General features: G+C 61.1%; 2 protein-coding genes across 4 annotated transcripts; one reads left to right on the plus strand and one right to left on the minus strand.

The window, feature by feature from the left end:
• Positions 1-1,333: 1,333 nt before the first annotated feature.
• On the plus strand, positions 1,334-2,350 carry PHLDA2 (pleckstrin homology like domain family A member 2). Its single transcript, XM_055294523.2, has 2 exons — positions 1,334-1,872; positions 2,100-2,350. Exon 1 carries the CDS (start codon positions 1,404-1,406, stop codon positions 1,860-1,862), a length of 459 nt encoding a protein of 152 aa, XP_055150498.1. The 5' UTR covers positions 1,334-1,403; the 3' UTR covers positions 1,863-1,872; positions 2,100-2,350.
• Positions 2,351-5,374: 3,024 nt separating this feature from the next.
• On the minus strand, positions 5,375-27,821 carry SLC22A18 (solute carrier family 22 member 18). Of its 3 annotated transcripts, none has more exons than XM_063635918.1 (11): positions 27,733-27,821; positions 26,588-26,863; positions 21,809-21,906; positions 20,783-20,943; positions 20,405-20,537; positions 13,394-13,512; positions 12,072-12,179; positions 10,764-10,864; positions 8,235-8,336; positions 7,882-8,002; positions 5,375-5,607 (listed from the first exon to the last, which is right to left on the minus strand). In XM_063635918.1, the coding sequence occupies exons 2-11, from the start codon at positions 26,729-26,731 to the stop codon at positions 5,420-5,422; spliced, it is 1,275 nt and encodes a 424-aa protein (XP_063491988.1). In that variant the 5' UTR covers positions 26,732-26,863; positions 27,733-27,821; the 3' UTR covers positions 5,375-5,419. The 3 variants fall into 3 exon arrangements, with proteins under 3 accessions (XP_063491988.1, XP_055150502.1, XP_063491992.1); XM_055294527.2 differs by having other exon boundaries at positions 26,588-26,778; positions 27,733-27,813; XM_063635922.1 differs by lacking the exon at positions 8,235-8,336.
• Between the last annotated feature and the right edge of the window lie 56 nt (positions 27,822-27,877).

Genomic DNA, 27,877 nt, shown 5'->3' on the forward strand with positions numbered 1-27,877 from the left:
GCCAGACGTCTCTTTATCCTTTGCAGTGACCCTGAAGGGCAGGTGGAGGCAGGGCTGGTCCCAGGTCTGGGTTTTACGCTCTGCTGCCACTGTCTTGACATTTTAAATACATTTTGAATCAGGGGACTCTCGTTTTCATTTTGCGTGGGCCCCGTCATTGAGGCCAATTCCCACCCCAGAGTTGGGACTTCCTGCTGTGACCACCCCAGGGCGCAGCTGGGGGGGCAGGGGCGCGGGAAGGTGGGAGACGTGGAGTAGCCGGGGTCCCTGGGGTCCTCTCGGCCGGCTCCACCCCCACCCCTGGGAACCCGGGAAGAGCCCGCTTTCGCTTCCTGTCTATTAAACCCTTTAAAGGAAGAGGGTAAATAAAACCGCCCGTCTGCCCAGCTGGAAAGCGATGACTCAGCCGCCCCCGCCGACCCTCGCCCCCAGGCTGATCCCAGAGAGCCGGCGTCGCCGCCCAGCCCGGACCCCTCAGCTCCTGGGACCTCTCTCTGGTCCGGGTCGTGGGGGCGCGGTCGGAGCAGTCAGTTCCCCGGTTCGGGACACTACGAGGGCACAGGGAGGAGAACGGGCTTCCTCTTCCCCTCCCATTTACTGAGCTCTAGGGGTTGTTGGTCTAGCCCTTTCCACGTGTTCCCTAATCCAGCAAAGGTTACTGTTCCCATTTCACAGAAGCGAAAATCGAGGCTAAGAGAGGAGGTCGTTCCGGGCGCAGCCCGTGGGTGGCAAGATGGGAGCTCGGTCCGCTAGGGCAGGGCCACTTTCGGAGAGGGTCTCTGGGCGGCCCTGGGAAGGGCCCCCGAACAGGACGGAACGGCCAGGGCTCGGGAGCAAGGAAGGAGGCCTCGACCCTCCTTCTGCCCCGGGAGCCCGAGAGCGGCAGGGCTGGACTTGGGGCGCCCGGAGGGTGAAGGTCTGGTCCCGGCTGTCTCCCCACGGTGGGCCGGCCGCGGGCCCGCGGGTGCTTCCCGGGGCTCCCCGGCGTGAGTCACCGCGGGCAGGGCTGGCTGCAGCGCATTCTTCCGCGGGGCCGGCCTGCGAGACGGTGCGGGCGAGCGCCCGGGCGGGGCGGGACCTCGAGTCACCCCACGGGGCTGGACAGCTGGGGCATGGGGGGCAAGAGGAGCGCGGGCTTCTGAGATGGGAGAGGACGGCCGGGGACCCACCAGAGCGCGGACGCGACATGCGGACCCGGACGTCTGGGCTTCGGGAGGGTATGGCCCGGGGCGCGCGGGGCTCAGACGGGCGGGGTGGCCCGAGGGCCGGGGCGGGACGGGGAGGGGCGGGGCGGGGAGGGGCAGCTATAAAGGCCGCGCCGGGGCCACGAGGAGCAGAGCCGGCGTCGTCACCGCCCGCGTTGTCTTCCGCATTGCCGCTCCCAGTCCCGCGCCCGGCACGACATGAAGTCCCCCGACGAGGTGCTACGCGAGGGCGAGCTGGAGAAGCGCAGCGACAGCCTCTTCCAGCTATGGAAGAAGAAGCGCGGCGTGCTCACCTCCGACCGCCTGAGCCTGTTCCCTGCCAGCCCCCGCGCCCGCCCCAAGGAGCTGCGCTTCCACTCCATCCTCAAGGTGGACTGCGTGGAGCGCACGGGCAAGTACGTGTACTTCACCATCGTCACCACCGACCACAAGGAGATCGACTTCCGCTGCGCGGGCGAGAGCTGCTGGAACGCGGCCATCGCGCTGGCGCTCATCGATTTCCAGAACCGCCGCGCCCTGCAGGACTTTCGCAGCCGCCAGGAACGCAACGCACCCGCCGCGCTCGCCGCACCCGCCGAGGCCGCCGTGGCCGCCGCACCCGCCGAGCTCTCGGAGCCCACCAGGCCATCCCCGCAGCCCAAACCCCGCACGCCATGAGCCCGCCGCGGTGAGTGCCTGTCCGCGCCCCGGCGAGCCCTGCGCCCTAACAGCCCGGACGGGGCCTCTGGGAAAAACCACTTCAACCTCAGACGGCTGGGCGGGGGCGCTGCACCTCCTTGGGGGACCCGGCGCCCCGCAATCGCGCTGGCCCCCTCGCGTCAGGGTCTCGGGGCCCCTCAGGCTGGACCCCGACCGGCCCTGGCACAGCTCTCTGACCCAGTCCTTTCCCCACAGGGCCATACGCTGGACGAGTCGGACAGAGGCTAGGACGTGGCCGGCGCTCTCCAGCCCTGCAGCAGAAGAACTTCCCGTGCGCGCGGATCCTCGCTCCGTTGCACGGGCGCCTTAAGTTATTGGACTATCTAATATCTATGTATTTATTTCGCTGGTTCTTTGTAGTCACATATTTTATAGTCTTAATATCTTGTTTTTGCATCACTGTGCCCATTGCAAATAAATCACTTGGCCAGTTTGCTTTTCTACCATCCGGCTGTGGCTCAGTGAGACTCCTGCTGGGAGGGTGGAGGCCCAGGAATGGGCGGGCAGGACACCATCATCCAGTCCTGCTGGGCTGGTGTGAAAGGCGCTGGAAACCGGCTTTGAATGAATAAATGAATCGTGTCATCTGCTGGGCCTGGTCCACACCCTCTTTTCCAAGCAGCCTCCCCAGAGGCCAGGAAGTGCCCTGGGGCTTGACCCTGGCTACCTTCTGCTCCTTGGTGTGTCCTCAGGAATTGAGCCTGGGGAGGACAAGGGCCCTAGGTCCGAGCTGCTGCTGCCTGTGGTGGGGGGACCTTCCCCAGCAGCACTTCCTGCCCACAAACCACCGGCGCAGCCAGACCAGAGGGAATCCCTCAGGCCCTCTGGCTGCCCGCCGCCAGCCGCTCCTGGCCAGTGCCGGCAGTGTGGGGCGGGCAGGGTTGCCTTTGCTTCTGGGGGAACAGGAGAGAGTTCTGGGCTGTCTCCGATGGTGGGGGCAGGAGGCAGAGGTCTCTGCATGTCCAGGTGCTGGCCCAGGACATTGGGGTGGAGAGGCCTGAGTGCAGCAAATCCCTGCCCCTCTTTCTGAGATAGCTGACCAGGGCTTTCTGCCCTTGGGTCTGGCTGTGCTCTCCGAAAGACAGGGGTGGTCTGAGACAGTTAGGGTTCAAGAAGTGTGTCCCCCCACCCAGAAGGGCTCCTGGTGATGAACAAGCTGAGGAGGTGATAAGGGATACAGGCATGACTCCTCACCCCACAATGGGGCCTTCATTTCTGGAACCTTCGTGGTTGAAGGGATGCCAGTAGGGGAGGCAGAGAAATACCAGAATTGGACCCTAATCTCTGTTGCTAGGGGGCGGATGAAGCCTCGTAGCTGGTCTGGGGGCAGGGCGGGGAGGGTGCTATCCCTTCGCTGCATGACCTGCAGGAGTCTTGATGCTAGGTCCAGAAGAAACTATTTCCTGCAAGGAAGTTTCTCCCGATCGCAATTTGTGAAGCCCCTGTGCAAATGGGGAAAGGGCACCTGCAAAAAGCAGAAAAGAACAGCCAAGGACGCTGCCTGGATGGGCTCCTGGGCCTCCTGGCTGGCCCACCAGAGCCTCACCTGGATGGATATCCAAGGTCAAGAGGAGAGCTCTTGCCCCTGGGAGCTTCAAGCATAGGCATGATCTGGCCTGAGCTTTAGGCGAAAAGGGTGGATGGCCCTTGGCTCACAGGCCACTTCTTGTTTGAGGAATTTTGGAATTCCTCAAATTCTGAGGACAGTGGAATTCTAAGGTTTGGGAAGTCCATGTTTCAACAGCTTCTTTTAAAAGCAGCCCGAGGAGAGGAGGGGCGGCCTTCACGGTCTCGGGGGCAGCTACAGACCCTCGCTGAGGCTGTGGAAAGCCTGTTGTCTCCAGATGGGTCAATCGGTCTCAGCGGCTGGGCTGGCTTCCCAGTTCTCCTCCCCAGAGCCCAGGGCCAGGGGGTGGGGGTGAGGGGTTGGGAAGTGCTGTGGTCAGGAGGCTGGGAAGGCAACAGTACATGGCCTGGCCAGCAAATCAGCTACAGAAGGGACCCCCAGTTCCCAGGCCACGGATGGGTACTGGTCCATAGCCTGTTAGTAGCTGGGCCCGCACAGCAGGAGGTGAGCAGCGAGGCAAGCATGACCGCCTGAATTCCACCTCCCGCCAGATCAGCGGCAGCATTAGATTCTCACAGGAACGAGAACCCTATTGTGAACTGTGCACAACAGGGATCTAGGTTGAGCACTCCCCATGATAATCTAATACCAGATGATCTGGGGTGAAACAATTTCATCTTGCCCACCCACATCCGTGGAAAAAGTGTCTACCGTAAAACTGGTCCCTGGTGCAGAAAATGTTGGGGGCCACTGAGCTATAGGACAAAGAGGCTGAGAGAAGGGGACACCAGAGGAGTTCTGGGGTTTGGGTGGCTGGCAGTGTCTGGTGCAGTTCTGGGGTTCATGTGGCTGGCAGTGTCTGGTGCAGTTCTGGGGTTTGGGTGGCTGGCAGTGTCTGGTACGGTTCTGGGGTTCGGGTGGCTGGCAGTGCGTGGTGCAGTTCTGGGGATCGGGTGGCTGGCAGTGTCTGGTGCAGTTCTGGGGTTCGGGTGGCTGGCAGTGTCTGGTACGGTTCTGGGGTTCGGATGGCTGGCAGTGCGTGGTGCAGTTCTGGGGTTCGGGTGTCTGGCAGTGTTTGGTATAGTTCTGGGTTTCATGTGGCTGGCAGTGTGTGGTGCAGTTCTGGGGTTCATGTGGCTGGCAGTGTCTGGTGCAGTTCTGGGGTTCGGGTGGCTGGCAGCCTCCCTGGTACAGTTCTGGGACCAGGATTTGGGTTTGTGTGCTGGGCTGTTCAGTAGAGTGAGGGCATTTTTCCTTCCATCTAGGAAGGCCTAGGTTCCCTGATCTTTTTTGTTTTTTGAGATGGAGTCTCACTCTGTTGCCAGGCTGGAATGCAATGGTGGGATCTTGGCTCACTGCAACCTCTGCCTCCCAGGTTCAAGCGATTCTCCTGCCTCAGCCTCCCCAGTAGCTGGGACTATAGGCATACACCACCTCACCCAGCTAATTTAAAAAAAAATATTTTTAGTAGAGCCAGGATTTCACCATGTTGGCCAGGATGGTCTCGATCTCTTGACCTCATGATCCTCCCGCCTCAGCCTCCCAAAGTACTGGGATTACAAGCGTGAGCCACTGCGCCCAGCCAGGTTCCCTGATCTTTTAAAGCAACCTGTTTCTGCTCTTGGGCAGGCACACGGTGGGTAGGAGTTGGGCAGTGAGCTCCCCATTGCTTGGGATGTGAGCAAGAGCTGTTTTTGTGGCAGCAGGGGGAACTCCTCCATGGGTGGACTCAGGGCTGTACTAATAACAGTGAACCAATTTGGGTGGTTCTGTCCTCTCCAGAGCTTTGCCCAGCTGTAGGCGCCCTCCTCTAGGAAGCCCTCCAGCCCGAGGCCCCATCCCTCACTGAAGGATGCAGGCAGACCATGCGTGAGCCTGCAGAAACCAGGCCGGAAGAGGTCGGAGGGATTTAGTAGGAGTTTATTGCCAGTCTGTGTCTGGGCAGCGGTCACCGGACTTTGTCCTTCCTCTGGGGCATAGGTGTCCTCCAGAGGACCAGGAGGACAAGGGCATTGATAGCAACCTGCACGTGGCCGAAGACGGGGACGCCAAAGCTGCGGTAGAGGAGGCCACCGACCGTGGGTCCCAGAGTTCGGAGCAGTGGTTGTACAGAGGCGCAGAGGCCCAGCATGGTCCCTGGGGGGTGCGTGGGGGTAGTCAGGCCCTGAGCAGCTCCCTGGGCCGACTGCCCACTTCCTGGACACAGCCATGGCCTCCCACCTCTCCTGACCCACCCTGACTTCACGGCACAGTCTGCACCTTGCATAGTCTGCTGAAATACTCCCCGAAAACCCATCCTTTCCACCTGCCAGCTTCTAACCTCCAGTCCCCCACCCCCTGCCACCCACCCGGCCTTTGGAGCAAACACAGCTCTCTCCACCCACTGGCCTTTTCCCTGAGGACCTCTCAGCCATGCAGGGTGTTTCCCAGGGCATTGGGCTGAGTCTCTTCCCTGCTCCAGAAAGTTTCCAAGCACAGGAGGAGCCTGGGAATGGGGCCACAGGTCACCGCAGAAGGCCCCGCCCTGCCAGGCCTGCCAAGGGAGATGGCATCTGTGCCTGGGGCCCGGAACCTCCTGCCCAGGGTGTCAGGGAGCTGGCTTTCACGGCTCTTTCCCAGGGTGCCTGCCACTACCGAGGGCTGGTGATGCAGTGGGGAGGCTAAGCCTGGCCTGTGAGATACTGTTGGGGTTTGAGTTCAGAGTGGGCATGACACCCCCATCCCACAGCCCCTCCTCCAGCCGCCCCACCCTGCGGAGCTCCTACTACTCCATGGAACTCCCCCCACAGGGCTGGGGAGGGGCTTCGGGAGCCCATGCAGGGCCCCTCCACCTGCCCCTCCGGCCCCCCGAGCAAGACCGAGCAGCTTCCAAGGCTCCCCGGACATCCCCCACCTGCGCAGCAGCCTGCTCTGTCCCTGACACCGCATCTCCACACCCCTCTGGCCAGCTACCCCCAGCATGGACGGACACGTGGGCACTATCTGTGGCTGTTGTCAACACTCGGGCAACACGGGGGGCAGCACTCGCTAAGCGGGAGGACCCCCCAGGACTCCAGGTGGGAGGACACTCTCTGCCTCTGGTCCCGTGCCCAGAGGGTCTCTGGCTCCAGGGACTTCAGAGCCCAGGTCTCCTGGAGTTGGAAATCCCGGGGCTGGTCAGCTGTGATGAGGAGCTGGCCAGGCCCCACCTGGGCTCAGGGCTCAGCATGGAGGACTATTAAGAGCAGCCTCGACTGCTGCACCAGAGCAGCCTCTTCTGCAGACACAGGGTGCAGTTCCTGCCCCTTCTGTCTCTGGGTTTCCAAGCTGCTGCTGGGAACCAAGTGCTGGCTCCTTCCAGGCCAGGGGTGGTGTCTGCGCATGACATGGCCCAGTGGCCTGGGCCTGGTCTCCCTCAGCCTCCAGGGGCCTCTTCCCGGCCAGGCCCGGTCCTCATCTCCCCAGACCTTCTTCTCCTGTGCCCTCCTCCTGGCCTCTCCAAAGTGCTGCCCAACCTCCTCCAGGAAGCCCTCCTGGCTCAGCCTGCATCAACCCATGCACCATGGAGTCACAGTCCCGGAAGGCCTTGGAGGTTCCCAGGCAGCCCTGAGAAGAGGCCTGCCCTTTGCAGCCCAGCCACATCCGGGCCTCTAGACCTTGGTCCGCTGCCTCCCAGACAGGCAGGTGGATGGAGTGTCAGATGTGTGCCCTGAGCTTTCTGGCTCTGCTGCTCAGGTGGCCTGGAAGAATCTCCAGTACTCCAAAGGACTCAACCAGCCCACAGGAGCCCCCTGCACTGGCCAGTGTACCCACACTGTGCCTGGGGTGGGGCAGGAGCCTGGGTACTGTCGGGCCCAGGGCACCCCCCAGTCTGCATGAGGGGCTTTCTTAGGCCTCAAGAAAGAAAGCTGGGTCCGAAGTGGGGGCTGGGGGATCTATGTCTGGGGGACCTGTGTCCCCTGCAGTGGCCTAGGGGCTTCCTGGACTTAATTACTGGTGTGCATTCATTCACTCCCTCATTCATTCAGGAAGCTCCTGAGCACTTGTGTGGCCTCCCCTGTGCTGGGGGAGGGCCCAGAAGTCCCCGGGGCCTCCAGGCCTGGCAGGCAAAGCCCTCAGGTGCTTCTCAGGGCCAAGCCAACTGCCACCTGCGGGCAGCGCCCTCCCAGGCCCCTGGCCTGCCCCCAGCTGGCCTAGGTGGTAGGGCAGGAGTCTCATGCAGGACCCAGGCTCCCTGCCTTACTCATTCCACACAGACCCCAAGCCCCCACCCCACACACTCCACACAGACCCCAGGCCCCCCACTCCACCCACTCCACCCAACCCACACAGACCCCAGGCCTCCCACACTACCCACCCCATGCAGACCCTAGGCTGCCCACCCCATCCCCACTGGGTAGCGGGCTGCCCCACCCGCTGGCCACAGCTCACCTGTGTCCGAGGTGGAGACAGCCTTGGTCAGCATGCTGTCGGTGACCACGTTGAGGGTGCAGAGGCTGAACACCAGGCCGGGCACCAGGAGGCAGAAGTGGAAGACGCTGGACATCCAGGCCTGGGAGAGCAGGCAGGGGCCGAGCTGAGTGGGGGCCTCACGGGACCAGGCTCCTCTCTGGGGTCTTACCTGTCCCTCTCCACCCTGACTGCTGTCCCTGCTGAAGAGCTGGCCCTGGGTGGGTGTGGAGGGGTAGAGGAAGCCCCAGGGGCTCAAGCACAGAAGGCACTGCCCAAGTGGCCTTGCCCAGTGAGAGGGTCAGGTGAGTGGGCCCCAAGTGGGGAGCCCTCACCATGGCCAGGCCCACCACGATGAAGACCAGCACGCTGGCCCGGAGCAGCGCCTCCTCCGAGAAGTGGCTGCTCAGCTGCCCAATGACCAGGCCCTGGGTCACCTAGAACCAGAGAAGGTAGAAGTGGGTATAGGGGAGGTGAGGGAGGGGCGTCTGGACTGTGGCCAGCCCCCAAAGCAGGGGACCTCCAGACTGGCCTGTGGTGGCCGGGGCCTCTCTGCAGAGAAGGCCTCTCAGCATCTGCAAGCCCCAGGGTCTCTCCCTACTCCGCCAGCAGTGACTGCGTCAGGATGGGTCCGAGGTCCTTGAGGAGATGGGGCTCCTCTCCACAAGGGAGGAAGGAAAGGCCCACACCAGGGACACCAGGGATGGACTCGGTGGGACACGCTCGGCCGCAGGCTGCTCCCAGGCCAGGGCGAGGCTCCCTATCTGGTCATCTCAGCTCCTCCACTGAGCAGGGCGTGCTGGGCCAACACGCCTGGGAGTGCAGGGGTGGCCCCGGCTGGAGGAGCCCCTGGGCTCAGTATCTGCCCACAGGGCAGGCCCAGCCTGCAGCACCTCTGCAGGGGACCAGTCACTCTCCCAAATTCCTGCCAGGCAGAACAGAAACTGCTTCCAACAGGAACCATAAATGGTTTAAAAATCTTACTTTCACACTTGCTTTATCTTAGGGTTTTTTGGGATTTTAACACTTTTTTTTTTTTTTTTTTTGAGATGGCGTCTCGCTCTGTCGCCCAGGCTGGAGTGCAGTGGCGCGATCTCCACTCACTGCAAGCTCCGCCTCCTGGGTTCATGCCATTCTCCTGCCTCAGCCTCCTGAGTAGCTGGGACTACAGGCGCCCGCCACCACACCTGGCTAAATTTTTTTTTGTATTGTTGGTAGAGAAGGGGTTTCACCATGTTAGCCAGGATGGTCTCAATCTCCTGACCTCGGGATCTGCCCTCCTCGGCCTCCCAAAGTGCTGGGATTACAGGCATGAGCCACCGCGCTCGGCCTAACATGTTTTTTAAAGGAAGAGCTGGCAAGTTTCACTTCGTGCAATGCGTCTAAGAGGGGCTCACAGTGAGTGCCGTGAAGGACTTCAAATCCAGGACTCTGACACCAAGGCCAGAAGCCTATTTGTGTTGCGTCTCAGTTTGCCCATTAAGTTTAAAAAAGCTTGGACTTAGGAGCCCTGCAGATTGTGACATGAACCTGGAGCTAACAAGCCTGTCCCTGGCCGGACTTGGGGCCTGTGGGCTACTCTGCGGGCCCCCTCCTTCCCCTCCTCAGCCTCCTCTCCCGCTGCTCAGCCTGTGTCAGGGTCCCCAGGCCTCACTTTGCTCCTTCCCCATCCTTGGGCAGTTCACCAGGCCCAGCTCCTGCGAGGGTGCCCCGACGGTGTTGGTCACCACCCCAGCTCTGTCTGTCTCAGGCAGGGTCCCCACTGCAGCCATGGCAGGCCCAAGTGCCCCACAACACAGGCCAATGACTACAGTGTCCAGCCCAGCTGCAGGCTTCAGCCAGGGTCTGGCTAAGCGTCCTTCCTTGCAGTGAGCTGGGCGCAGCCTGTTCAGAACAGGCCCCATGGCACCAGCCCCGGATTATTACTATTATTGTTGCTGTTGTTGTTTTTCTGTTTATCTCTTTTTACCCTGCCAGGGTGGCCCCTCCTGGCCCAAAAAGCAGACACCCTCTCTGCCCATGCTGGGGGTCCAGCCCCTCCCAGGAGCAGCTATTTTAGCACTAGTCTGGTTCTGGGCCCAGAGGCTGAAGAGCAGATGGCTTGGACGTGCCAGGAATGCCACAAGCTTCCAGAGAGGCCTAGAGCCCCGCCCCCACCCTGGTGAGTCCCAGAATAGCCCCCGCCCCGTGCTCTGGCTGTCAGGCGGCCATCCTGGGTGGCAGCACATCATCACCTGTCCCCACCACCCCAGGGTCTGGTCCAAATGCCCAGAGGAGCTGGCGGTGGAGGTGTCTCGCCCTGGCCTGGGAGCTGAGCGGTTCTGGGGGGCTGGCAGACAGACACCTGCCGCATCACAGCTGCCAGGGTTTCAGGGCATCCTTCCATGAGAGCGTGGCCTCTGAGGGTTGGCATCTTATCCTACCATGACAGTGTGGCCTCTGAGGGCTGGTGTCTTGCTCCTATGGGACCTCCAAAGGGGCCCACACTGGTCTAAGCACTTTGCCATGTTAGGTCATCTCATCTGCCAAGGACCCTGCAAGGCGGGCACTTTGTCCTCATGGGACAGATTTGGAGAGTTTGGGAGACTTGCTCTGGTCACACAGCTGGTGGGCAGGTGAGCTGCCACAGATCCCAGCCAGCTGCCCATCAGAGGCCAGAGTCCACTGTCCTCACAGCATGCCCACCACTGCAGTTGGCTCTCCCTCCCTGGCCTGTATGCCTGGTTCCCTGTGGACCCTGACATGTGCCGGATGGGAGGCCAAGGGCTCCCCAGCCTCCACCGGGGAGAAGCCTCTACTCTCAGAGGCCTGCCCCACTGGAGACCCCTGCCGTGCCCCCCAGCAGGCCCTGTGTGCCCACTCACCATCTGGAGGAGCCCGAAGAAGGACATGAGGTAGCCAGCTTGGGCGGCCTCCAGCTGGAAGAAGTCCATGGAGATGATGGAGAACATGACCATGAAGAGCCCTGAGCCGGGGCAGGGAACAGGGGTGAGCACCCCCACACCCTGGCCTTGGCGCCCACCTCCCTCCCGCCTCAGCAGCCTGGCCAATCAGGGTGTCTGGGCCCTGGCCGGTGACTGGTTCAGGGAGGGGCCTGTGATGCCAGCCAGGCCAATGAGACCCTTCCCTGGGATTCTGCCGGATCCCTGGTGTGGAAAGTGCCTCTCATGCGGTTGCTAAGCTCTGGACTGTGAGCAGGAAGGTGCTGGAAGGGAGGGCCCTGGGGCTGACCACGTGGGAGGATTTGGCCCCAAGACCCACCATGGCTCTCTGTTATAAGAGCCCTCAAAGTCACGTCTGCAATCCCAGCACTTTGGGAGGCCGAGGAGGGAGGACTGATTGAGGCCAGGAGTTTGAGACCAGCCTGGAAAACATAGTGAGACCCTGTCTCTACAAACACTTAAATTAGCTGAGCATGGTGGCCCATGCCTGTAGTCCCAGCTGCTCGGGAGGCTGAGACAGGAGGATTGCTTGAGCCTGGGAGGTGGAGCCTGCAGTGAGCCGAGATCATGCCACTGCACTCCAGTCTGGTCAGTGGTCTCAAAAAAAAGGGACCTCAAAGGGCCTGTTACTGAGGTTAGTAACTTGGGTTCCAGTTTTGAGAGCCAACAGAGCTGGTCTAGGTGGGCTGGGTGGGACAGAGGCCGGGGTCAGTTGGAGTGCTGAGGGCCTGTTCTCCATCCTGCTTCCTGGCTTCCCAGTTAGAGGAGTCCAGGCGGGGCTTCTGTGGGACAAGGCTGCTCGTGGGCTTGTCCATGGCTCGCTATCCTATCTGTGGTCCGTGATGCCCTAGGGTCTGCTGAGAAGGCCCGGGGCAAGCATGCTTCAGAAGGCAGTGTTGACACTCAGACTTGCTGTCTCTGCATCTCAGGCTGTCTGAAGAGGACATGGGGCCACAGGGTATGAGGGTAAGAGCTGAGGAGCACGCAGGGATGTATGGCTGAGAGCCAGGCCCTCTGCCCGTGGGGACCCTCCCTGGGATCTGCAGGTGCACAGCGTGGAGGGGGCTGGAAGGAGGTGGGAAAGACCCTTTTCTGCCTTCCTCCCGCTCCTGCCTGCTCTACCACATTTGCGTGGACCTGTGGGGCACAGGTCAGAGGAAGGGCTGGGCCCTGGCCGCAGCTGGAACTCTGCCAGGCTCTGGCCGCTGTCGGGCAGTAGTTGGGACTCACCTGTGGGGAAGTTGGAGGCCACCTTGATCAGGAAGATCCTCGGGACATCTGGCAGCCGCAGCAGGGAGGCGATGGCCTTCAGGTCAAACACACTGGCCCGGGGGCCGCCTGGCATGGAGAGGCCAGTCAGGCCTGCAAAGGCCATTGTCCCAATGCCCACCCCTCGCCCGGCTGCAGGCCTCGCCACTCTGAGGCTCCTGTTGTGCCCGCCAGGGTAAAGCTTCCTTCCTTGGCTTCAGGGCCGCTCACTTGTGGGAGTGGGAGCTGGTGATGCTCCCAGCTCCCAGGTGGGCACTGCCCCTCAGCACACTTCTACTCATTCCTAGGGGCCCCCTGAATCCCCAGAGGCACTCAAGAAAAGCATCCTCTGCACGCAGGTAGACTGGCCTCAACCTGGGCATACAGTGGCAGAGGCCTGCGGCAGTCCCTGAACAAGGGACCAATAACTGCTTCCTATATGGTCCTGGCCTGGGGCCCGGGGCAGAGCATGACCAGGCCACCAGCCCAGAGGAAGACAAGGGCAATGCTGTACCACTCTCTGTGGCCACAAGTCACCGCCGTGGCCTGGCCCACTGGACACCTCTGAGTGCGAAGCCACAGGCCCCCAGCCCGGCTCACCGAGTTCTTCCTCCTTATTACCCCAGGGGCTCCTGCCTCTCTGGCTCTGCTGTGCTTGCCACAGGCCCATCTCCACCCGGCCCTCCCCCTGGACTTTCTAGGTTAATTCCATCACAGCCTCCTGTCCCAGGATGGTCCCAGGTGTGTCCCTCCGGCCCAGGCTGGGCTCTCAGTCCCTAGGCACCGAGGCATGGGCCCTGCCATGTGCCTGGCACAAAGGGGCTGGGTTCGGCAGGGGGCCAGCCTTGAGGGGACCCCCTCTGAGGAGCCTTGGCCTCTCCTCGTGGGACTAGCCTGACCATCCTCTGCCCTCCACCAATGAGTGCCCCTCAGGCAGCACCCTCGCCTCTCCCCGGACACTCAGAATCTCGGGAGCCTTGCTGGCCCACCCACCCCGTCGGGGGTCCCTCCTGGTCCTCCCCAGGCCTCTCTGGGCCTCCCCTCCTAGCGCCTTCCCTGTCTGGGCCTCCCTGCCTCTCTGGGCCTCCCTGCCTGCCGGAGCCCCACTTCCACCTCTTCATGACCACACCTCACTTGCCTCCTATGATGTCAGCAGCTGGGAGGGGTTCAAGGCAGGCAGGAGGGTGTGAGTAGCCCCCAGATTTCCCCTCAGGCCCCCCGTACCCCTTGGCTGGAGCATGCAGGCCTAGCCAATGCCTCCCATTGCCCCAGCATCTGGGCAGGGTGTACCGGGCGGGGCTTACCTGGCAGTGGAGTCTGGGAGTCAGTTTTGGCCCCTTTGGTGCTGGCGGGGATGCAGGTGAAGCTGAGGACAGCGCCCAGGAGGGTGGCCAGGGCAGCCAGGATGGCCGGGCACTGAATCCTGCGGGCAACAGCCTTGGCTGCACAGGGTGCGTTCCCAGGGCCCAGGCGCCCCAGCCACATCCCCCAACCTGCACCTTCGGTTGCACTAAAATAGCTTAAACCTGACCTCCCACATCCCCACAGTCTGTGACCTAAAGAGTGGGGACTGAGACCCTCAGGGCACATTTATTAGGTGATGGATGAAGGAACGGGTGGGGCGCTCACCATCCCTGACCCTCGCCATGTCATGCGCCATACAGGCCCCGGCAGCCCCTGTGGGTAGCAGGTGTGGAAGCCAGGCTGGTTAGCACCTGGGGCAGGCGGCGGATCCTCCCAGGGATAGCAGCTCCCACGCTGGCCAAGGCCAGGAGAGGCTCCAAAGGGCAAGCCTGGTGTGCATGTCCCTGGGAGGGGCTCTCTGAGACCTGGGCACCTGTGCTGTGTCATGGGGATGGTCATGCTGCCTCCCCAGCGTGGGCAAGGGTGGGCCTGGCATTCAGCGGGCATTCAGAAACAGCCTCCTCTCCTGTCGGCTCCTCCCCGCTTTCTAGAGTGGGTGGGCATGCTGGGCTTGGAGAGGGCTTTGGGCTGGGATCCCAGAGCCTTGCAAAGCCCCGGATGTGCCCCTCAGGCTGCTTTGCCACCTTCCCACCTGCCTGGGCCACTACTAAGGCCTATGACTCTGGCTCCACCGTCAGCTTCCCTGCCATGAGTCCCCACCTGGAAACTTGGCCTGTGATTCCCCTGGAAGGAACCGGCAGGCCTTGTCACCTGGGAACACAGACACCTGGAGCTGGCTGTTTCGACTGTCACCATTGCCTCCTGGGGGCTGAGCAAGCCCCCTCCCCTCAGGGAGAGACAGGAGGAAATTGGGGCTTCCCACTGGGCCCGTCTGTAAGGCCGGACCGCCACAGCCTTCCTCTCAGCAGCTGAGCAAACTCCTATACAGCCTGAAGGGCCCTTGTTGGTGAGGCCCCAGCTCTCCTTCCCAGACAGCATGCCATCTGAGAAGGACTCACTTTACCAGCTGGCTAGAATCTGGCCCCTGAGGGCAGGTAGGCTGGGGTTGGACCCTGCACGGAGACTGCAGTGATCATTAGATGATCGGACAAATGTGTGAGCCGTTCACACAGGCAGCACAAGTTCTGCCCCAACCTCAACAGAGCCTCCAAATCTGCCCTGGTCAGGGCATCAGGGCACAGGCACCAGTAGGGGTCAGGGTCCTGGAAGACGCCCTTGTACCCGAAAACAAGGCCAGCCACAGGCCACCGTGTCCCCACCAAGGAGTTCAAAGAAAGGACTTTCCTCGCCCCTCTTCACCACAGCCACATGTGCACACACACATGCACACGTGCAAACTTGTACACACGCACTTACATGCACCCATTTGCCAGAGCAAGGAAGGGACTTGGTGCCACACTGACTAGGACAGTCAGTGGGGCCACCTCTGAGTCCAGACAGTCTGGGCATTGGCCACCCCTCACTTCTCAGGCAGGACCCCTGAGCTCACATCAGTCTGGGGTGGGCCGGCACATCCACCCCACCTGTGCTGCTGCCCCCGCCAATCCATCAGGGCAGCTCCTACCCCTGCAGCACCCACGGCCCAGGACGTCAGCTACTCAGGCTTTCTGGCTGCTGGGGTTCCGCACGAATGGGCCCTTCCTTTGGGAAAATGCCAGGGAAGGGGCAGGGCTGTATCAGGCCCCACAGCTTGTCCCTCCAGCCAGCAGGCACAGATGTATGGCGTGGGAGGGACACCTGGCCCCTGTGGCCAGCCCCAGAGAGAGGGGCCCTTTCTTTGGGACCCTGGCCTCAGAGGCCTGTGTGTCACAGCTCAGGGTCTGGCTGGCCAGGGGCAAAACCTGCCTTATTTGCCAGATGTCCCAGAAGTACACAGGAGCAGACGCGCCACTTCGATGGCTATTTTAGGAGGCTGGTGACAAGGAAGGCATGGTGGCAGGAAGCCAGGCCCTCGAGTGGTGGCGGGCGAACCAAAGGCGTGTGCTGCTGTGGGCAACAGGAAAGCCTGGGGCTGGGGGACCCTGGAGGGCCCCAGGAGGTAGGGAGTCAGGTCCCACAACTGTCCCAGGGGCCGCGGGTGGCTGCTGGGGGAGACGCAAGCTGTCCTTCCCCAGTCACAGCTCTCTCCTGCTCCCCACAAACGAACTGCCAGGAGGGAAACGGGAGTGGGAAGGAAATCCAGCACGCTAGCCCCAGCCCTGGGGCCTCTGCACACCAGACAGCCTGGGCATCCCCCAGGACCACTGACTCAAGGCACCCTTAGCACAGTGCAGTCAGCCCCTCCTGCTCAGCCCCCCTCAACCTCACCCCGACCTGCCAGACGCAGGGGCACGCTGGCTTCCCGGGGCGCATCCAACACTTTTATTAAGGGAGCCACGACCAGGAAGGTGGGGACAGGTTAATTTGTCTTTGTCTCTTCCTCCTTTTTCGGTTGAATGGATTACAGGACACATATCTGGACACATAGATGCTGTTGAAAGTACACTGGACAGGACTCAGAGACCCAGAGCCTCTGTCCCTTCTCTGCCGCTTACCTGCTAGGTGACCTCATTTCCTTATATGCAAATGAGGGCTGGGCTCATAGCTGCCGCTGCCCCTAACTCCACTGTTCTGGGGCCCCTCTGGACCTGCAGGGCGCAGCCCACCTGCATCCTGCCCACCAACCGCAGCCCACACCTGAGGCTGCCCAGACAGCAGGGCGTGGTGCTGGCTTTCAGCCGCATATCCAGGAACCTCTGCTGAAGTCTGGGCTTCTGTGTGTTCTATGGTGACAAGCCCTCATCATGCCTCACCTTACTCTGAGGCTCTGAGAGGGGACGCACAAGGTGACAGCATGTGCCCAGGTCATCCTGCTGCCAGGAGCAAACCCACAGGTGGGGCTGAGGCTAGATCAGCTGGGACCTGGCTTCATGGGACACCTAGCTCACAAGAGTATGGGGCAGGGGGCCATCCAGAGCATCCCTGGATGTCCAGCCCAGGGCTGAGAGAAGTCATCCATGTTCCACGATGCTGCAGTTAGAACCATGTCTGAAAATGAACATCTTGCCATGCCACTCCTGATGCAGCTGCCCTCTGGCTTCCAAGGTGCCCCAGAAGGTCCTAAAGGCCCCTCTGGCCTAACCCTTCCCAGTCCTCGTGTCTCCCCGTACCCGGTCCCCCCATTCCCCAAACACATAGCCCTCCAACCAAACCACAAGCTCCCTCCTGCCTCAAATGGGCTCTGAGACTGGAGTGACTCATGGGCCCAGCGGGAGGCCTGTCCAGCCTGCTGCTCAGCAGGGCTGTCCTGAGGGACAGCCGGGCCAGAACCATCTCAGCGGGGCCTGCTCCCTCCCCGCTGTGGGAAGAACAGAAAGAACCAGAGTGTCCTGGGCACTGTGAGGCACACAGACTAAGGCAGTGGCTGAGTCACCTGGCTGGGGTGGGGTTGGGCCTGGGTCCCCCATATCCTGCTGCCCCCTCAGCTGCCTGCCAGGCCCTGCCCTGCATCTACCTGCCCCTGAGAGCCTCTTCCCTGTACAGCAGGTGCCCTGTTACAAACACCCCTGCACTCCTCAGCCTACGCTTAGCGCTTGGGGTGCCCTGGGTCATATGGGGTGCTGCTCACCTTCCCCTCCCATCCCCTCCTCCCTCTCTGAGCTCCAGTGTCCCTGGCTCCTTGTTTTTTCTTGGCTGGGCAGGGATGTCCTGCCCATAGTGCCCTGGCACCCCCATGGCATGGGCATTGCCCTGGTGGCTGCCTGTCCACCCGGGGAAGGCAAACCCCACAGGGCTCCCTGCTGTCTGGCGCAGGATAGGATTCTATGGCCTCTCCCCATCCCTCCCCAGGCTGTGAGGGGCTGGGCTCAGAACATGAGTCACAGAACCACCCCCCACCTAGCGTGTGTGCAGTGACTCAGGTCCCGGGTCCCTCCTCAGGCCAGCCTGGCCTCTCAGCCCTGGGCTCTGGAGGCTGGGCCCAAACCAGTTATACCAGTGCCCGCCCCCGCAGCTTGTGGGTGCCAAGTCCACTTCCTCCTCCCACCTGCTGCCCAGGTGGGTGCGGATGAGGCAGGACTGGGGCCTTCCAGGGGAATGGGATACACAGGTGGGTGGGCAGGGAGGGAGAGCCCACGCACGTTGTGCCTCGGTTTCCATCAAGGAAGGGCAGGAAGGCTGTAAGGCGGAGGGTGTTCACAGCTGCACCAGACTCCTGCCCCAAGCTAGGCCAGGAGCCAGAGCAGGCTGCAGGCATCAGGGCAGCCGGACTGAGAGTGCCAGGGGGCTGGCTCTTGCCATGGGGCGCCAGGCCTTGGAGCCTGGTTGGCACCTGGCCCCACTGCCTTCGGTGAGCCCCCGAGGAGGGGGTGTGGGCCTCCCTCACCCTGTCTGGGTTGGACAAAGGCAGAGTACCAGCCACAAGGTCACCCCCACAGCCCTCCTGTGCCACCACCACTCTGGGCAGTCAGCTTTTGCCATAGGGCCCAAGCAGCACCCCATGTCTTGGGTGTGGTATGAGGAACCTGAGGGAGTCCCACACCGCCTGGGCCTTGGACGGGGACTGGGGAGCTCCATGGAGAGAGCCTCACCATCTCCTGGGCCTCGGTTACCCCTCCCATCAAAGGAAATGTCACAGCTGATCTGGTTATGAAACGTCAAGGTTGTAAAGCGCCTCAGATCTTGGGATGAATGGAGGCAGGGAAGCGAATGGAATGTTCTGGCAGGTGTGGGCAGAGGTAGAGGCCGTCTTGGCAGCTACTAGGAGGGAGAGGGACATGAGTGGCGTCTTCTGGGTCAGCAGCTGGGATGGGGGAAAGGGCAGGTGAGGACAGGAGGGGACCTGTGGCCTGGTAGACGGGCCTGCAGGAGGCGTGTGTGCTGAGGTGCTCCAGCACCATGGCCACGGCTCACTGCCTGAGCGAGCTCGGACCCTCCCAACATCCTTGTGCGCGAGTAAGGGCAGGGGAGGGCCCACTTCATAGGTGAGGAAGGCTGGCCAGAGAAGGAGGCGGCAGCAGGCGGCTGGGCCCTGAGCCGGCAGAGTCCCTGGGGGTGGACAGCACCCTGGGAGGGCGGCCACCAAGCTCGGCCACCTGCTGGGGCCCAGCGCTCCTCCCCGTGCCCTCCTCACGCCCTTCCTCACCCTGGCCACCCTGGAGAGACAGGCCCTGGGCAGTGCCAGCTCCCCACGCCTCACACCTGCCAGCCCCCTGGCCCCAGGGCAAGCCGTCCCTGCTGTCCCAGCACAGCTGCCCCATCCTCCAGGGACGCCCCACCACCAATGTGCTCGGCTCCCACGTCAGCCCTTCCCTCTCCCTGAGGCGCCTCCCCATGGCTCCTCCCACCCTGAGCATAGCCTCCTGGACCCCCCTCTGCCCCCATTTATAGCACAACTTCCCGACCCCCTCTCTTTTCTCCCCATTTCCCTTGACCCGTCTATTGCATGAGGCTTCTGCGGCCGGCACTGGCTTGGGGTTGCGGTGCCGGTCCAGAACTGGGATGGCCTCCCTGCTGTAGATCCTGGGCCACTGTGGCTTCCTTGGCCACCAGCGGTAGAGGCACAGGTCCCCGACCCCCACAAATCCTGTGGCCCTTGGCTCCCAGGACGTGCTCCCTCCTCGCCTCCCAGCCCCGAAACATGAAGTGCTGGGGGGTGCAGGGCTCTGAGCCATCCATACTTGAAGATGCACCCCATTTCTCCCCCTTATCTGGGTGCCTACTCAGTAGCTCCCTGGAGTGCCTGACAGGCACCCAGGCTGGGCCTGAACAAGACCCAAATCCCAGTGGTGCCCCAGGCTGCTTGGGCCTCTGTGCAAGGTCGCCAGGCTCCCCAGGGTCAGGCACAGCCTTGGCACTGCCATCTTGAGTTCACACCCACATCCCACCCACTGGCAAAACCCAGCCAGAATCTGCCCTCTACTTTCTCTCACCATGGTCTCCTCCGGTCCAGCCACTGTCCTCCCCCACCTCGGCCGGCACAACGGCTGTCCTACTGGTCTCCCTGCAGGGGTGCTCAGCCCCCATTCTCACCCCTGCTGTGCCACCCAAGGCACGCCAGCCTGGTGCCTGCCCCTTCTCCCTCCCTCCACCACATGGACCCCTGGCTTCCACACCCAGGGCCTCTGCACCGTGGTTTCTTTGCCTCCCTCTCCTGCTTCAGGCCTCGACTCAGACGCCACCTCCTCAGACAGGTCCTAGTGAGCCCATCCATTGAGCCTCCAGTTCTACTTTGTGACTTTTTGCTCCATGTAGCTGAGCCTGATGTTACGGGAATTCCTATCACATTCCCTTCATCCCAGGGACTCAGCCTGTGTTGTCTGCCACTGTATTCTAGAACCAGAGTCCTGGGGGCAATGTTTAGGTGTTCAAACTACCCACCCCATCCCACTCCACCTCCTGCTCACAGCCATCAGCAGGCATCAGTCCCCAGCCCAGGCTCCAATGAAAATGCTGGGAGAACGTTCAGGGCCTCAAACAAGGCCGGCAGCACAGCCCTAGAGACCTCCGGGGAGGGAGGTGTGCCCTGGGCACCATCCAACAGCTCAGCCCCGCTGCCACAGCATCCCAGTCCCAGGGTGCTTCTGTCCCCAGCAGGAGGCTGCTGGGAGGCCTCCCTCCTCTCAGGGCCTCAGTTGCCCCAGCGTCCCAGTGGAGCTGTGCGTGGACAGCTTGGCAGTCCAGTCGAGCCCCGGACAGCACTGAGACATTACCTAGCCCTATCCAAGGCCAGCCAGCCCAGGAGGCTCAGGCCTAGGCCTCGCGCATGGCGACACGTCCCCTGTAGCCACATCACGTGGCCACTCGGGCCCCACGAGCAAAAGGAGAAACCGAGGCCGAGAGGGGGCAGGGCGGGGCCGACCCAGCCGCAGGGGTCCTGACCCACAGCCTCCACCCCGGCCCCCACCACTCACCCGTACGTGGAGACCAGGGTCCCGCCCAGCAGGGAGCCGAGGATGACTCCGACGCCGAAGCAGAGGCCCAGCCGGCCCAGGGCCGCGGGCCGCTCCTCGGGTGCCGACAGGTCCGTGATGACCATCTGGGCGGCTGGGGACGGGGCCGGGGAGCTGAGCGGCGAAAGCCCCTCGGTGGGGCCCTCCCCCACCAACCTCCCCAAGCCCCTTCCACCCCTGACCTGCCCCTCCACAAGTCACGCCCCACGTCGCCCCCTACCCCAGTCCAGCCCTTAGGGCCAGACCCCGCCCGCACGCAGACCTCCCTGGCGGTGTCCCGGGTCCTCAACAGGCTGCCCCCGACCCGGCCCCACCTGGACTCCAGTCCCCCGGCCCTACCTGGCAGCGTGTGCATGAGCGCTCCGGGCAGGCGCGAGGCGAAGAGCAGGTAGACCCCGGGCAGGGCCGGGCTGGAGGCGGCCGTCAGGAGCAGGTAGAGCGCCAAGGCAGCCAGGAAGGAGAGCGTGAGCGCCGCTCGCGCTCCGCGCTGGTCTGCGAACCTGAGGGCCGAGGGGCGGGTCAGACCCTCACGGAGGCTGTCAGGGTCCCCTTCCCCCCGTCCAGGGGCTGCCCAAGCGGGCCTGACCAGGGAGGCTGGAGTGCGGATGGGGATGGACGGCGGGGGCGCCTGGGCGGCTGCTGGGAGGCCTCCCTCCTCTCAGGGCCTCAGTTTCCCCAGCGTCCCAGTGGGGCTGTGCGCAGACAGCTTCACTGAGCTGGGAGTCTGACCCAGGGCAAAGACCAACTCCGTGTAGAAATAAATGGTGGAATCCCAGGGGACCAAGGGATGGGCCCGCGTTTTACAGAAAGTGTTTCTCAGATTGGGTCTGAGAAAGCAGTGCCTTTCCCCCTTCTGTTCTGGGCCACTGGAAACGCTCCCAGAGACCGCTGCTGCTCTGCTGCCTGTGGAACCCTTCATTTCTGCCTACGGGTTGCTCTGAAGCGGCAACTCCCAATACGTGTCCCTTGCCCCCCTGTCCGCTGTGGCTTGTGGGAGGATGTCTTGGTCACGTCTCAAGCTCAGTGTTCACACAGCACTGAGACCCGGGGTGTATGGAGCCCCCAAAGTCCCTCCTGCCTGGTCTCTGCAGGCTTATGGGCTGGGTGGTTACAGTCACGAGGTGTTCACCAATCACACTCTCTCTCTGGCCACAGGCAGGATTAGTGGAAGGCGTGGGTGGGACACCTGGGAGCCTACCAGGGGCCAAAGTTCTTCTGCACCCCCATCTGCCTGTGACACGGGAGTGCCGTCATCCCAGGGGGGTCCGGTGTGCGGTCGGGGAACCTGGCCGGTCTGAGCCCATGGCGTCTGAGAGGGGACCTGGGTCACTGTGGGGAGAGCCCCTGTACACACACACACTGTACCTGCCAAACACCGGCCCGCCCAGCAGCTGCAGCACTCCGAAGGTGGTTTGCAGGTAGCCGAAGGCAATGGAATCCAGGCCCAGTTCCCGAGACAGGTACTGAAACACAGGAGGGAGCCCAGGGGGAGGGGCTGGGAAACACTACAGGGCCTGGAATCTGGGGTCCCCGGAAGGGCAGGGGGTGGGAGGAGACCGAGGGCCTGGGCTCTGTTGACTACACAGTATGACCATCGAGGGGCCCTTCCCAGGGGGACCCTGCTCCTCCTTTCCTAGGCGGGAGCCCATGGTGGCCTCTAGGGTCCTTCCCCTCTGGAGGCACGCCTCAGAGAGGGACCTGACCCCCACCATTTTGTCTTCATTCATTCAAAACTTTGTGGGGGAAGCCAGCAGCACTGTCTTGGCCAGCAACAGATTGTCCCAAGGCCCCCAAGTGACCTCCAAGAGGTGGCCCATTGCCCAACAGGGCATAGTCTGCTCTGTGAGGCCCCAGTCCTTCAGCCCCTCTGGAGGAGTAGGTCCATGACAGCATGTCTCCTATGGACACCCTTCTATCCTGCCCTAATTCTCTGTGATTTGGTCCTTCTGTGATTTGGGATTTCCCGCCCCTCCTCCCAGCGATGTCACTTACTATGGGCTTCATTGTGTACCCCCCAAATTCATATGTCTTAACCCCTAGAACTTCAAAATGTGACATTCTTAGGAAATGGGGTTAATCAGGTTACAGTGAGGACATGAGGGAGGGCCCTGATCTAATGTGACCGGTGTCCTCATTAGGAGGAGAATTTGGGACACAAACACACTCAGAGGGATGATGTTGTAAAAATCCATGGGGAGACAGAGTGATGTGGCCACAAGCCAAGGGATGTCTGGGCTCCCAGGGGCTGGAAGAGCTGGGAAGGATCCTCCCCCATGAGTTTCAGAGGGAGCCTTGATCTCAGACTTCTGGCCTCCCAAACTGTGAGACAATAGGCTTCTGTTGCTCTAAGCCCCCAGGGTTTTGGATACTTTGTTATGGCAGCCCCAGATGCGAATACACTGCCCCCTCCCCCTCCCCTGAACCTTTCCCTAAGCTCAGTCTTGGGGTCCCACTCCCCTTCTTTCCACTGTCCCCCTTGGTCCACAAGAATTCTCCCCAGAGCACTTCAGTCCCAAGGGCAGTCAGTAACCCCTCCATCCCCCAGCCCCAGACTCCTTCTTCCTTCAGCTCCATCCCTGCTCCCTCGAGAATGGGAAAGCCCTCTGTCTGCCAGATCTCTCCTTTGTTTGTGAGCTTGACCTGACAATCACCCCACATTCCCCTAGTAAACCTCTGCCTCCTCCATCCCTCCCCTCCCCAGCGCTGCTAGTGTGAGGATGCTGAGCTTCTTTTTTTTTCTTTTTCTCTCTTATTTTTTTTATTATACTTTAGTTCTAGGGTACATGTACACAACGTGCAGGTTTGTTACATATGTATTACATGTGCCATGTTGGTTTGCTTCACCCATTAACTCGTCATTTACATTAGGTATTTTCTTAATGCTATCCCTTCCCCTTCCCCCCGCCCCACGACAGGCCCCAGTGTGTGATGTTCCCTGCCCTGTGTCCAAGTGTTCTCATTGTTCAGTTCCCACCTATGAGTGAGAACATGTGGTGTTTGGTTTTCTGTCCTTGCGATAGTTTGCTGAGAATGACGGTTTCCAGCTTCATCCATGCACAAAGGACATGAACTCATCCTTTCTTATGGCTGCATAGTATTCTATGGTTTATATGTGCCACATTTTCTTAATCCAGTCTATCACTGATGGACATTTGGGTTGGTTCCAAGTCTTTGCTATTGTAGATAGTGCCGCGATAAACATACGTGTACATGTGTCTTTATAGCAGCATGATTTATAATCCTTTGGGTATATACCCAGTAATGGGATCGCTGGGTCAAATGATATTTCTAGTTCTAGATCCTTGAAGAATCGCCACATATCTTCCACAATGGTTGAACTAGTTTACAGTCCCACCAACAGTGTTAAAGTGTTCCTATTTCTCCATATCCTCTCCAGCATCTGTTGTTTCCTGACTTTTTAATGATCGCCATTCTAACTGGTGTGAGATGGTATCTTATTGTGGTTTTGATTTGCATTTCTCTGATGACCAGTGATGATGAGCATTTTTTCATGTGTCTGTTGGCTGCATAAAGGTCTTCTTTTGAGAAGTGTCTGTTCATAGAGGATGCTGAGTTTCTCATCCCTACACCTGCCCACCTGTCCTCACCTACCCAAGTCATCCTCCCTGCCTGTGTCACATCCCAACCTTTTGCCTCCTCAAGGGCATGGCTCCCAATGCTTCTCTCTCCGTTTCTCTGCACAGTCCCCTTCTGTGAGGGCACCCACTGGAGCAAGCTCCCAGTGCTCCTCTCTCCCCATTTCTCTGCACAATCCCCTTCTGGTGGGGGGGGCAATGGAGCAAGCTCACATCCTGTTACTTCTCTTGCTGTCTCTTGACCCTCCCCTACAGCTACTCCCACATATTTGTGGGCAGAGCTCTGAGCAGCTGCCTTACCTTGCAGCCTCCTCTCTTTCCATCTCTTTCCTTTTCTCCCAGCCCTTGGAGCAGGCCCCAGGGGACTATACTGTAAAGACACATGCACACGTATGTTTATCGCGGCACTATTTACAATAACAAAGACTTGGAACCAACCCAAATGTCCATCAATGACAAACTGGATTAAGAAAATGTGGCACATATAAACCATGGAATACTATGCAGCCATAAAAAAGGATAAGTTCATGTCCTTTGTACATGGATGAAGCTGGAAACCATCATTCTGAGCAAATTATCGCAAGGACAAAAAACCTCCTGCTGTCTCCCCTCTCCCTGAGGTCCCCATTGACCCCACACTGCTGCCTCCAGTGGTCTGCTCTGGCACGCCTCCCACTGGAGTGACAGTTGCCTTCATGGCTTCTTCCTTCCTCCACGATGGTCTGCTGCTCTGGGCTGTGCTGGGTCCTCTGCCCCTCCTCCGCCACCACTGCCAGTTCCCCCAGCTCATCTGACCTCCAGCCTCCCTGCCCTCTGGGTGAGCCCACCCCATGACCATCTCCATGCTGCAGGCCCCAGAGCCTCTGTGCTGAACTGCCTTGAGTCCAGCTCCCTTCGGCTCTCCACTGGGGTCTAAAATCGTCTCAAACTCAACCCGTCCCCAACTGGGCTCCCATCTTTCCCCAAAGACTGCCTCTCCTCCTGTCCGTGCCTCCTTCCTTATGGGCTCAGGCCCAGATCTTCAGTGCTCCCTGAGCCCTGCTTTCTCTCACACCCACTACAGTCCATTGACAACACATGCAAAATCCAGCCACCTCTCACCTCCTCCACAGCCATCACCAGCCCAGAGTTCTTTGAGCAGCAGGTGGGGTGTGGTCCCATTCTGGCCTCAACCTGTCCACTCTGGCCACTCTGGTCTCTCCACTGCCCCGGGGCCTCTCCTGCTTCCTTCCAGCCCTGCTCCAAGGTTGCCTTTTCTATGAGGAAGACCTCGCCCCCTTCCCACTGCAGCCCCTGTGTGTTTGGACCACCAGCTCCGAGGGTGTGGGCTGTTGAGGACTTTTACACTCTTCAGTATTTCAGGTTCTGACATCAGAGTCAGCTCCTGGGCACTCAGCACGGAGTTACTCCCCACGAGAGTCGGGGATGGGCGGCTGAAGCCACTCCACCCGTGCTCTGTGCCCAGCTGTGGGAAGGGTTCTGACTTCTCATTCAGTCTTCCCTGCACCAACCCTACAGGGAGGGACTGTTATTACTCATTTTATGATGAGAAAACCAAGGCTGCTGCCCAGCCTTCCCCACTGGTAGGGAGGAGATTCTGGGCTTGACTCAAGCCATTTAGCAGGAGTGGGCGGGGCTCCTGAGGCACGGCGGGGAGGGAGCCTTAGGCCCACCATTGGGCTGGGAGCCTCTGCCAGGCCCGGAATGGTGCCAAAGGCCCATCCCCACTCCCACCTAGATGCCCAGGTCCAGGCTCTGAGGGCTGAGAGGAGGAGGGCAGGTGTCTGAGCCCATGTGGGCTTCCCAGAAACAAACCCAGGAAGGGCCGAGGTTGGCCCTGACTCTGCCTGAGCTTCTCGGTGATGTGAGACTTTGTTCCCAAGACTCTCCAGACTTGGTGAATATAATTTAATCATTACTATCATAGCTTCCAGAGCCACACACTGTGCTGTAGACTACTGAATGATACACTAAACTAACATGAACTTGCCAATGAAATGTCTCCGCATTTGGCAACAGATATAATAAAATAAGACAGCATTCTATCTCCTGCATGAAAAGGCTTGAGATCAATTTGCCGCCACAGATCATTTAGTGGACAACAAGGACCCAAGAAGATGGAGGGGAGAGATAGAAGCTGCGGGCAGGTGCAAGGAGAGCCTCTCTGAGGGGTGATCTGCCCAGAGCCAGGCCAGATTGAACAGCCCTTGGGGCAGGGACTCCAGAGGGCAAAGGCTGCCGGGTGAGAGGCAGGAGGAACAGCGCTAGGAAGGTTTGAGGAGGTGCTGCCCCCAGGAGGGAAGTGGGGTGGCTCCGCATGGCTTCTCCCGGGGCTGGCACTGCAGCTGGAGCACAGGATGTGCTGACGAGGGTCCAGAGGCAGAGTCCTTAACTTACTCAGCTTAAGCGTGGCATGGGGTCCCAACTGGGAGGGGCCCTGGCAGCATGAAGCCCCCACCCCCACTGTCTGCGACAGCCCAGATGGAGGGCAGGAGGAACAGCAGGACAGCCATGGCTGGGGCTGCAGGGGCTGGGGTGTGTTACTCACTGGCATGACGGAGAACTGCATGAAGAGGCAGGTAAGTTCTATGGCGGCCAGCATGTAGGTGAGCAGGATGACCGAGGACCGGCCTAGAGTGCTCATCCTGCCGGGGGACTGGCCCTGGTCCCTGGGAGCCCAAGCTCCCTGCATCCTGGACAGGCGCAGCAGGGAGGCCCAGGAGAGATCCAAGCAGGAGGCTGGCGGAGCAGGGGGCAAAAGTCCAGTTGGTCTGGGCGGGGGTGCTGAGTCACTGGGTCCCACGCAGCACCCGCCTGGCCTTGCCTGCAAGAGAGGACAGCACTGCAGGACCCCCCCCGCCACGCCCCAGTGGAGCTCTCCTGCTACCTGGACCTTAGAGGACACACCAGGGGGGCCCCCCTCCTCCACTTTTGACAGCTCTGGTCTCCAGGCACACAGCCTCCATGGGAGGGGAGACAGGGACATGCTGCTCCTCCCCACCCCTGCAGGTGGGCCAGGCTCAGTGCCCGGTTGCCTGGCACAGGAAGGCGCCATGCCCCACTTTTAGAGGGAGGCAGAGGCTTGGAGTGGTGGCTGAGTCGTCCTCAAATCATCAGCGCCTTCTGTGGCCAGAGGGCTGATGTGGGTCCCTGTGCCTGGAGGTCCTCCATAGGCCCACAGTGGCCCTGTCCCCAACACAGTGCAGCTCTCAGGGAAGGTCTACCTTCCCCTGTGGCCAGCAGCCAGAGCTCCAAGGGGCTTCTGGAATGGTCTTGGAGTGCATAGGGGAGACACAGCTCAGCCTTCCCGGTTCCCCAGGCAGGGTAGCTCTGCCTCACCTCCCACAGGGAGTGCTGTCTGTCCCCACCCTTCCCCGCCCGGCCCCCAACTGGTGGGACCTGGATTTTGCGGCTGCAGAGGCCTTCCCCAAATTTTGCCACATTAACAGCTGACTGCACATCTGGGCCCCGAGGTACCGAACCCAGGCCGGTAGGGTAGGGCCGGGAGACCCACTGAGGGCCCGGGAGCTGCGCCCGGCGCCCTCCCCCATCCCGGGATGCGGGGAGGCTTGGGGGAGCAGGGCAGCCGCAGCAGGCACGTCAGGGGCACCTCACTGGGCAGAGGTGCGATGCTGCGCCGGAGTTCGGGGTTCGGGGCTCAGAGGCCGCCCTCGCCGGAGTGTGCTCGAGTACCTGCCTTTGCAGGGGCGGGCTTGGGCACGGGTGCCGGTGGGGTGAGCTGTCCCGGGTGACCTAGACACCGGTCCTTCCGGGGTGAGCCCCGACCCCGCCCTTTCAGGGGATGACTTGCAACAGGGACCGCCCCTCTGGGCCTGAG

This window comes from Symphalangus syndactylus, chromosome 1 (assembly GCF_028878055.3).
Source record: "Symphalangus syndactylus isolate Jambi chromosome 1, NHGRI_mSymSyn1-v2.1_pri, whole genome shotgun sequence".
Taxonomy (NCBI): Eukaryota; Metazoa; Chordata; class Mammalia; order Primates; family Hylobatidae; genus Symphalangus; species Symphalangus syndactylus.

Coding starts and splice junctions, on each gene's coding strand:
- PHLDA2 (XM_055294523.2), top strand. CDS start 1,404: ATGAAGTCCCCCGACGAGGTGCTACGCGAGGGCGAGCTGGAGAAGCGC.
- SLC22A18 (XM_063635918.1), bottom strand. CDS start 26,731: ATGCAGGGAGCTTGGGCTCCCAGGGACCAGGGCCAGTCCCCCGGCAGG. Junction 21,907..26,587: donor TGCAGTTCTCCGTCATGCCA/GTGAGTAACACA, acceptor CCTGTGTTTCAG/TACCTGTCTCGGGAACTGGG. Junction 10,865..12,071: donor GGCCTCCAACTTCCCCACAG/GTGAGTCCCAAC, acceptor GCCCCGGCTCAG/GGCTCTTCATGGTCATGTTC.